General features: G+C 31.2%; 1 protein-coding gene across 1 annotated transcript in view; it reads left to right on the forward strand.

Moving 5' to 3' along the window:
- LOC138306573 (CD82 antigen-like) overlaps window positions 1-12,421 on the forward strand; it is a 105,928-nt gene that overhangs the window by 84,065 nt on the left and 9,442 nt on the right. Inside the window, exon 5 of the mRNA XM_069247013.1 lies at window positions 9,572-9,683. Coding sequence (XP_069103114.1) covers window positions 9,572-9,683 — 112 coding nt within the window. The remainder of the gene's footprint in view (window positions 1-9,571; window positions 9,684-12,421) is intronic.

Here is a 12,421-nt window from a genome sequence, read left to right on the forward strand (position 1 = left end):
ATAAGTCTTTATTATTTATCTGGGTTCCTTGGCTCTGGGGTAAGTCTTTATTATTTATCTGGATGCCTTGGTTCTGGGGTAAGTCTTTATTATTTATCTGGGTTCCTTGGTTCTGGAGTAAGTCTTTATTATTTATCTGGATGCCTTGGTTCTGGGGTAAGTCTTTATTATTTATCTGGGTTCCTTGGCTCTGGGGTAAGTCTTTATCATTTATCTGGGTTCCTTGGTTTTGGGGTAAATCTTCATCATTTATCTGGGTTCCTTGGTTCTGGGGTAAGTCTTTATTATTTATCTGGATTCCTTGGTTCTGGGGTAAGTCTTTATTATTTATCTGGATGCCTTGGTTCTGGGGTAAGTCTTTATTATTTATCTGGATTCCTTGGTTCTGGGGTAAGTCTTTATTATTTATCTGGTTTCCTTGGCTCCGGGGAAAGTCTTTATTATTTATCTGGTTTCCTTGGTTCTGGGGTAAGTCTTTATCATTTATCTGGGTTCCTTGGTTCTGGGGTAAGTCTTTGTCATTTATCTGGTTTCCTTGGTTCTGGGGTAAGTCTTTATCATTTATCTGGGTGGCTTGGTTCTGGGGTAAGTGTTTATTATTTATCTGGGTTCCTTGGTTCTGGGGTAAGTCTTTATCATTTATCTGGGTTCCTTGGCTCTGGGGTAAGTCTTTATTATTTATCTGGTTTCCTTGGCTCCGGGGAAAGTCTTTATTATTTATCTGGTTTCCTTGGTTCTGGGGTAAGTCTTTATCATTTATCTGGGTTCCTTGGTTCTGGGGTAAGTCTTTGTCATTTATCTGGTTTCCTTGGTTCTGGGGTAAGTCTTTATCATTTATCTGGGTGGCTTGGTTCTGGGGTAAGTCTTTATCATTTATCTGGGTTCCTTGGTTCTGGGGTAAGTCTTTGTCATTTATCTGGTTTCCTTGGTTCTGGGGTAAGTCTTTATCATTTATCTGGGTTCCTTGGTTCTGGGGTAAGTCTTTGTCATTTATCTGGTTTCCTTGGTTCTGGAGTAAGTCTTTATCATTTATCTGGGTGGCTTGGTTCTGGGGTAAGTGTTTATTATTTATCTGGGTTCCTTGGCTCTGGGGTAAGTCCTTATCAATTATCTGGGTTCCTTGGTTCTGGGGTAAGTCTTTATGATTTATCTGGGTTCCTTGGTTCTGGGATAAGTATTTATGATTTATCTGGGTTCCTTGGTTCTGGAGTAAGTCTTTATCAATTATCTTGGTTCATTGGTTTTTCTGGGGTAATCTTTATGATTTATCTGGTTTCCTTGGTTCTGGGGTAAGTCTTTATCATTTATCTGGGTTCCTTGGTTCTGGGGTAAGTCTTTGTCATTTATCTGGTTTCCTTGGTTCTGGGGGTAAGTCTTTATCATTTATCTGGGTGGCTTGGTTCTGGGGTAAGTGTTTATTATTTATCTGGGTTCCTTGGTTCTGGGGTAAGTCTTTATCATTTATCTGGGTTCCTTGGCTCTGGGGTAAGTCTTTATTATTCATCTGGTTTCCTTGGCTCCGGGGAAAGTCTTTATTATTTATCTGGTTTCCCTTGGTTCTGGGGAAAGTCTTTATTATTTATCTGGTTTCCTTGGTTACTGGGGTAAGAAGTCTTTATCATTTATCTGGGTTCCTTGGTTCTGGGGTAAGTCTTTGTCATTTATCTGGTTTCCTTGGTTCTGGGGTAAGTCTTTATCATTTATCTGGGTGGCTTGGTTCTGGGGTAAGTCTTTATCATTTATCTGGGTTCCTTGGTTCTGGGGTAAGTCTTTGTCATTTATCTGGTTTTCCTTGGTTCTGGGGTAAGTCTTTATCATTTATCTGGGTTCCTTGGTTCTGGGGTAAGTCTTTGTCATTTATCTGGGTGGCTTGGTTCTGGGGTAAGTGTTTATTATTTATCTGGGTTCCTTGGCTCTGGGGTAAGTCCTTATCAATTATCTGGGTTCCTTGGTTCTGGGGTAAGTCCTTATCAATTATCTGGGTTCCTTGGTTCTGGGGTAATATTTATGATTTATCTGGGTTCCTTGGTTCTGGGATAAGTATTTATGATTTATCTGGGTTCCTTGGTTCTGGAGTAAGTCTTTATCAATTATCTAGGTTCATTGGTTCTGGGGTAATCTTTATGATTTATCTGGGTTCCTTGGATCTGGGGTAAGTCTTTGTTATTTATCTGGGTTCCTCTGTAAACCCAAATGAATAGTATACACCACAAACATCAATATGTTTGTATAATAACACTCTGCACACGATACATTATTCGTTGACATTCGATATCACGAATGTTATTTCGTATAGGTCACTTCCATAGCTTGTAGAATTCCTGATACAAATCAAGCTTGTATCGATAGAAACCGGAGTACCCAGAGTGCCTAGTTTGTGGAAAGGTCATCAACCGACCGCTATGATCAGTTTATGTACATTTTCTGTAGGATTACAATGGACATAATATATACCATTGATTACTACGCCTGCTCCATAGTATAGTTTTACAACGTTTCAATACAACAACATCACGTATATTTATATACGCCAGTGGTATTTATATAGAGTGTTTCGGTTTCTATTACTTATATATAATTGATATATTCACATAACTTTGTACTGAAACAGTAAGTCCGGGCGCATAATTCCATTTCAATAGCTTTTATATTTCCTGGGTCAAGTTCACTAGTGTTAAACTAGCTGTGGTACGCTTACTTAGAGACCTGTCGACTAGGGCGGTCTTAGGATAGGTGTGGGGAGATTGTTATATAAAACATGGAGGGGTTTGGGAAAAGCATAAAACAAATATATTTATACAACACAGGGATTATATAAAAACAAAACAAATATATTTATACAACACAGGGATTATATAAAAACAAAACACAAATATATTTATACAACACAGGGATTATATAAAAACAAAACAAATATATTTATACAACACAGGGATTATATAAAAACAAAACAAATATATTTATACAACACAGGGATTATATAAAAACAAAACACAAATATATTTATACAACACAGGGATTATATAAAAACAACAAAACACAAATATATTTATACAACACAGGGATTATATAAAAACAAAACACAAAAATATATTTATACAACACAGGGATTATATAAAAACAAACAAATATATTTATACAACACAGGGATTATATAAAAACAAAACAAATATATTTATACAACACAGGGATTATATAAAAACAAAACACAAATATATTTATACAACACAGGGATTATATAAAAACAAAACACAAATATATTTATACAACACAGGGATTATATAAAAAACAAAACACAAATATATTTATATTATATAAAAACAAAACAAATATATTTATACAACACAGGGATTATATAAAAAACAAAACACAAATATATTTATACAACACAGGGATTATATAAAAACAAAACACAAATATATTTATACAACACAGGGATTATATAAAAAAACAAAACACCAAATATATTTATACAACACAGGGATTATATAAAACAAAAACAAATATATTTATACAACACAGGGATTTATATAAAAACAAAACCAAATATATTTATACAACACAGGGATTATATAAAAACAAAACAAATATATTTATACAACACAGGGATTATATAAAAACAAAACACAAATATATTTATACAACACAGGGATTATATAAAAAACAAAACAAAATATATTTATACAACACAGGATTATAATAAAAAAACAAAACACAAAAATATTTATACAACACTGGGATTATATATATATATAAAAACACAGGGATTATAAAAATAATATACACATACAACACAGGGATATATTTATACAACACATTATATAAAAAAACAAAACAAAAATAATTTATTAAAACAGGGTTTATTATATAAAAAAACAAATACAACAATATATTATATATACAAACACATATCCAAATATTATAAAAAACAAAACAAAGATAAATACAACAACAGGGTTTATATAAAAACAAAACAAAATATATTTATACAACACAGGGATTATATAAAAACAAAACACAAATATAAAACAACGGGATTATATAAAAAAAAACAACGGACTATATTTTATACAACACAAGGGTTTATATAAAAAAAAACACAATTATATTATACATGACAGATTATATAAAAACAAAACACAAATATAATTTATACAACACAGGGTTTATATACCCCGCTCTAATGGCCGGTCACGGTCAATATTTTTTACCAACAGACACATATAACCCCCCTGAGCTACATATCCACACAACACCTGAGGATTATAACAACACAGGGTTTATATAAAAACGAAAACCAACAATGATATTATAACAACACAGGGATCTGGAAATATAAAAAAAAAAACAAAAATATATTTATACACACAGGGATTTATATAAAAACAAAACAAATATCATTTATACAACACAGGGATTATATAAAAAACAAAACACAAATATATTTATACAACACGGAGGAATATATAAAAACAAACACAAAATATATTTATACAACACAGGGTTTAATTATCACAAACACAGGAGAGTTATCATAAAAACGCGAAACACAGGATTATATATCAAAACAAAAACACGCAAAATATATTTATACAACAACAGGGATCTTATAAAGTGAAAAAACGAAACAAAAATATATATCCCTAACAACACAGGGACTTTATATAAAAAACCAAAAACACAGAATATATTTCTACAACACAGGGATTAAATAAAAACAACACACAAATATATTTATACTAACACAGGGATTATATAACAAACAAAACAAAATATATTTTTATACAACACAGGGATTATATAAAAACAAAACACAAAGTATATTTATACTACAGAGGGATTATATAAAAAACCAAAACACAAATATATTAATATAACAAAACACAGGGATTATAAATAAACAAAACAAATATATTTATACATACACAGCGGTTTAATATAAAAAACAAAACACAAGATTATATTTAAACACAACACAGGGATATAATATAAAACGCACAAACAAAAATATATTTATCAACACAGGGGATTATATAAAAAACAAAACAAAATATATTTATACAACACAGGGATTATATAAAAACAATAAAAACATAAAAAAAACATAAAACACAAATATATTTATACAACACAGGGATTATATAAAAACAAAACAAAATATATATTTATACAACACAGGGATTATATAAAACAAAACACAAATATATTTATAACAACACAGGGATTATATAAAAAAAAAAAAACAACACAGGGATTATATAAAAACAAACACAAATATATTATACAACACAGGGATTATATAAAAAACAAAACACCGAAAATATATTTATACAACACAGGGATTATATAAAAAACAAACACAAATATATTTATACAACACATGGATTATATAAAAAACAAAACACAAATATATTTATACAACACAGGGTTTATATAAAAAAAAAACACAAATATATTTATACAGACACAGGGATTATATAAAAACAACAACACACAAATAGTATTTATACAACACTGGGATTTATATAAAAACAAAACACAAATATATTTTATACAACACAGGGTTTATATAAAAACAAAACACAAATATATTTAATACAACACAGGGTTTATATAAAAACTAAAACACAAAATATATTTATACAACACAGGGATTATATAAAAAACAAAACACAAATATATTTATACAACACAGGGTTTATATATAAAAACAAACACAAATATAATTTATACAACACAGGGATTTTATATAAAAACAAAACACAAAATATATTTTAACAACACAGGGAGTTATATAAAAAACAAAACAAATATAGTTATACAACACAGGGATTATATAAAAACAAAACACGAAAATATATTATACAAACACAGGGATTATATATAATAAAAAAACAAAACATATTTATAAATCACAGGGTTTATATAAAATCAGCAACAAACACAAATTTTATTATCAACACAGGGATTATATCAAAACTAAAACACAATATAATTTTTATACAACACAGGGGGATTAAAAAACACAAACACAAATATATTTATACAACACAGGGTTTATATAAAAACAAAACACAATTATATTTATACAACACTGGGGATTATATAAAAACAAAAAACACAAATATATTTATACAACAACAGGGATTATATTAAAAACAAAACACAAATATATTTATTACAGACACAGGGGATTATTAAAAAACAAAACACAAATATATTTATACAACACAGGGATTATATAAAAACAAAACAAAAATATATTTATACAACACAGGGTTTATATCAAAACAAAACACAAATATATTTATACAACACAGGGATTATATAAAAACAAAACACAAATATATTTATACAACACAGGGATTATATAAAAACAAAACAAAAATATATTTATACAACACAGGGTTTATATAAAAACAAAACAAAAATATATTTATACAACACAGGGATTATATAAAAACAAAACACAAATATATTTATACAACACAGGGTTTATATAAAAACAAAACACAAATATATTTATACAACACAGGGATTATATAAAAACAAAACACAAATATATTTTATACAACACAGGGATTATATAAAAACACAAACACACAAATATATTTATACAACACAGGGATTATATAAAAACAAAACACAAATATATTTATACAACACAGGGATATATAAAAAACAAACACAAATATATTTATACAACACAGGGATTATATAAAAACAAAAACAAAAAATATATTTATACAACACAGGGATTATATAAAAAACAAAACACAAATATATTTATACAACACAGGGATTATATAAAAACAACACACAAATATATTTATACAACACAGGGATTTATAAAAACAACACAGGGATATTTTTATACAACACAGGGATTATATAAAATCAACAACAACAATATATTTATACAACACAGGGATTATATAAAAACAACACACAAATATATTTATACAACACAGGGATTATATAAAAACAAAACACAAATATATTTATACAACACAGGGATTTATATAAAAACAAAACACAAATATATTTATACAACACAAGGGATTATATAAAAACAAAACAAAAATATATTTATACAACACAGGGATTATATAAAAACAAAACACAAATATATTTATACAACACAGGGATTATATAAAAACAAAACACAAATATATTTATACAACACAGGGTTTATATAAAAACAAAACACAAATATATTTATACAACACAGGGATTATATAAAAACAAAACACAAATATATTTATACAACACAGGGATTATATAAAAACAAAACACAAATATATTTATACAACACAGGGATTATATAAAAACAAAACACAAATATATTTATACAACACAGGGATTATATAAAAACAAAACACAAATATATTTATACAACACAGGGATTATATAAAAAACAAAACACAAATATATTTATACAACACAGGGATTATATAAAAACAAAACACAAATATATTTATACAACACGGGGATTATATAAAAACAAAACACAAATATATTTATACAACACAGGGATTATATAAAAACAAAACACAAATATATTTATACAACACAGGGATTATATAAAAACAAAACACAAATATATTTATACAACACAGGGATTATATAAAAACAAAACACAAATATATTTATACAACACAGGGTTTATATAAAAACAAAACACAAATATATTTATACAACACAGGGTTTATATAAAAACAAAACACAAATATATTTATACAACACAGGGATTATATAAAAACAAAACAAAAATATATTTATACAACACAGGGATTATATAAAAACAACAAATACAAATATATTTTTATAACACGGGGATTATATAAAAACAAAACACAAATATATTTATACAACACAGGGATTATATAAAAACAACACACAAATATATTTATACAACACAGGGATTATATAAAAACAAAACACAAATATATTTATACAACACAGGGATTATATAAAAACAAAACACAAATATATTTATACAACACAGGGATTATATAAAAACAAAACACAAATATATTTATACAACACAGGGATTATATAAAAACAAAACACAAATATATTTATACAACACAGGGATTATATAAAAACAAAACACAAATATATTTATACAACACAGGGTTTATATAAAAACAAAACACAAATATATTTATACAACACAGGGATTATATAAAAACAAAACAAAAATATATTTATACAACACAGGGATTATATAAAAACAAAACAAAAATATATTTATATAACACAGCAATTATATAAAAATAAAACACAAATATATTTATACAACACGGGGATTATATAAAAAAAACCACAACTATATTTGCAGAGAACGAATACACATGTTTGATAGCCAAATCGTTACATCAATCGCTATCACAATAATCTAGGTGAACGTTACACGAGCGTTGGTACATGACGTCATACTCTAATACGTAGTAAAACGAATCAAGGTCACTGTTACTTGTATTCCGAAGTGCACAAATGTCCATCACCATCTCTAATTGCCCCTGATGACCGAGTTTGATGTTCTCTAATCCTCCCTGATGACCCACTTTGATGTTTCTGCCTGACTGTAAAACTCCCATCATCCCCGCCCTTCACACGAGTTGTACGGTCGGGAATGGCGGCCGCGGACCATAAAACTGGTTCCTATCGACATGTGTATGACAAATTAAGTTTGATTTTACGATTTGTGGGATTACAGTATCACCCAATATTGGCTACTTAGATAGAGTAGTACTGTGTACAGTCTCCAAATTCTTCTACATTTTATCAACTTTGAATCTGTTTACATGCACGTTGGACTATTTCCAGTGATCTATCTCAATCCTATATTATCGTTTTGGCTGACACAGCCGTATTGTTTCAATTTTCGCATGAAAACCATGCGTGGCACTTTTGCCTGTGTATATATACATGTATATATATATGTAAACATACGTTTAGTAAAATCAAGGAATATCTATCTATTAAGATAGTTTTCATGATTCTTTTCGAGTTTTAGATTTAGAAGTAAATTCTGACCTCAGAATATTTTTTTATTGTTTTGTAGACTTTAGATGAACCGATGCTGAAATAAACAATTGTTATCAATTAGCGAAGTATTGATATGGTATGATACTATCAGCGTTATGTCCATACCTACTCAAGAGATTAGTAAAACGCTTGATAATTACACCACTCAAAACACTTAAATTCAGGAAGTAGGAAAAATATGTTTAGCGTGATTTGGCCAACGTGAAGTGAAAGAGCGATAACTCTGAACAGTGACGTCATGTTGCTACGTCATCAATCGTTGTTAAAGATATCTGGCCCTTATCATCATACTGATTATATTGATATATCGGGGTGCGCATGGTTAAAAAAAAAATGTTAAAAAGGATGAAGTTATTTTTTATTTCTTATTTTATGTCAGCATCCAGTTATCAGAGGTGATGGTGTGAGCTGGTAAAGAGTTCCATACCTTGATGGTGTAGGGGTAAAAGGAGAAGTCACTGTAACAAGTTAGTATTATCTATATTTATATGTTATTTCTGTTATCTACCTTTCACAGGAGCTAGCCTATCTGGAGAATTCAATGAAAGAAAACCTGAAACGGCACTATAAGGGAAATGAAGCGACAGATTCTAGGAGTGTGGCCTGGAACTACATATTCCACTCAGTGAGTAACACCAGGATATTCTTGGAGGGCTGAAGTTGGTTGCGAGTTCCTAGTTCCTAGTTCCGTTTAATAAAACGGAAACTAGGAACCAGACCCGAGTTCCGTTTAACTTAAAACGGAACTAGGAACCAGACCCGAGTGAGTCCGTTTTAACTTAAACGGCAAACTCAGGGTCCAAAACTCAGCCCGAGTTACGTTTTAAAGCTCCTATAACCAGAACCACCCGAGCGCCTCTCCGTTTAACCCAACCGTTACTGGCCAACGAAGCTTACCTACGGACTAGCCCATGTTCAATTACCTTGATTATATTACAGAAATAGAACTTAGAGTTCCGATGAATCTCTATAGAAACAGAAATTATTATCTATAACACAGTTTAAACATCTAGATACATAGACTCAGGCTTAGTACCAACATAGGAACCAGTCCCGAGTTCCGTCATAAGCTTATACGGAACTAGGGAACAGACCGCGAGTATCCGATTTAACAAACAAATACTTGGCCATACGAGCGGAACTGAGGATTCCTATCATCATGTTCGTCAATTACCTATTATATACAGGAATCGAACTTAGAGCTTCGATGAATAATGTATAGAACAGAATTAATATCTATAACACAGATTTCCTTAAACGGATCTGGATACCCTAGACAATTTTTTTGTGACAATTTCTTCATAAAACAGGTGGCTTCCTTGTGATCTATTTTGTTGACTAATGGAAGGAATATTCTTAACCAAGATCAATAGTGTTACAATATACATGTATAATTCAAAGGCAGTTTTGGTTTATGCTTGAAGTTCGATAAAATGCACATCAATTTAACAGAATATTAAAATATCAGAAAAAATATAAATTTGAAATACTCCTTTCACATAAAAATAAAAATAAAAATAAATGAAGAAACATTAATCTGGAAATCTGAATATTTCGAGAAAACATTGTTAGATTTTAAATTTTAAAATCAAAAATCCTTTTACCATGGGGATTTAGATAAAGAATATCTGTAATAAATCGTATGTACTGGGCTTAAACGGTCTGTTGCCTAGAATTTCCATTTAATTTCAACGGAAATTCCCCGGTCTCATTCATCAACGCCGACACGTCGCGCTATTGCATAACTTAACTCGGTCCTTTTGGACCAGTTGAGCTATTAAAATGAGTAAGTAATGCGTTATGGCAAAGCCAATTTAAAAATTTATTGAAAGGAGCAAGGTCCATCCAGAATTTAATCGCATTATATATAAGATATCTCATATTATTAGTATTCGATTCATCGGGCCCTTCGGGTCAGGTGAGCTTTACAAAATGCCATCTATGCAAGCGATTGGGTTATACGGACACTCGGGTCTGGTTCCTAGTTCCGTATAAGGATCACTTAAACATGTGTTATAGGAACTCGTGAGGGTCTGGTTGCCTAGTTCCGTGTTTAAGTTAAACGGAACTCGGGGTCTGGTTCCGTTATTTTCCGGTTTAAGTTAACGGAACTCGGGGTCTGGTTCCTAGTTCCGTTTATAGTTAAACGAGAGTCGGGTCGCGGGGTCTTGGTTCCTAGTTCCGTTTTAAGTTAAACGGAACTAGGAACTTGATAACGGGTATCCGGTCTGCAATACCAACTTCAGCCCCTCCGATAATGCTTTCTACCTTCTCATACTATGATCTGATAACCTCGTAACTGGGTATGTGGTTAGTAGTTCCGTTAGCATACCTTAACACCTGAAATCATACCCTAAGAATCTTATCCGCCTGGTGCTTGCTACAATGTTGTAACAGCTTTATTAGTGGACGTTGTAATACTTATATTTTCGCTTTGGGGTGTTAGTGTGTTTATGTGGGCGCTGTTATATTTACTTTTCATGTTTTTTCTATTCCGCAATCATTTATGAATTAGGTGAGGTATATGAGTTTGATTTGTATTGTTTTTGTGTTTGTTTTTTTCTACGTTTACAATTGCCTTCCTGGTGATTGCAAGCGCAAACTGACGTTACACAAAATTACTGACTGTGTCGTTGTAGCTGGAATTGTTTGTGTGGTGTGTCTGGTTATGTTAGACCTGTAGTTACACTTACTGTCTGTGTGTTGTGTTGTTAGCTATGTGATGTTGTAGCTGAACTGTTGTGGTGTGTCTGTGTTTATGTAGACAATAGTTGTTACAACTTACGTCTGTGTGTTGTAGCTGAAAATGTTGTTGGTGTGTCTGGTTATGTTGACCTGTAGTTACACTTATGTCAGTGGGTTGTAGACTGAACGGTTGTGGCGTGTCTGGTTTTGTGACCTTATTTATACGCGAGTTACTGACTGTGTGTTGTAGCTGAACTGTTGTGCCACCGCGCCCTCACTTTTGGCTTGAGTTGAGCGTTCGCCCCTGTGAGGAAGGTCTGGGTTCTGTCCCCTGGCCGAGAACCACACAAACTTTGTCCAAAACGGGGAAGTTTCTGCTCCTGCTTAGCGCTCAGCAATAAAGGGAGTGGGACGATGGTTCACCCGTTGTCAGTATCAATGTGAACCGGGTGGGTGTGTATGAGGTCTTGGTGTCTAGCTTAGCGGCGTGCTTTCAAGTTGAAGGCCATAGCACTATATAAAAGATGCAACAGTTCCGCTATACAAGAAGATCACAAATGAATATACCGCAGTCTCCCGAAAACACGCACCCTCGCAACAAACATACACGCAACACACGCATACATGGGGAGGCCGGTCCTTACTATGACCTTAGTGTTAATAGAACGTTAATTAATCAAAC

Source organism: Argopecten irradians, chromosome 13 (assembly GCF_041381155.1).
Source record: "Argopecten irradians isolate NY chromosome 13, Ai_NY, whole genome shotgun sequence".
Classification (NCBI taxonomy): Eukaryota; Metazoa; Mollusca; class Bivalvia; order Pectinida; family Pectinidae; genus Argopecten; species Argopecten irradians.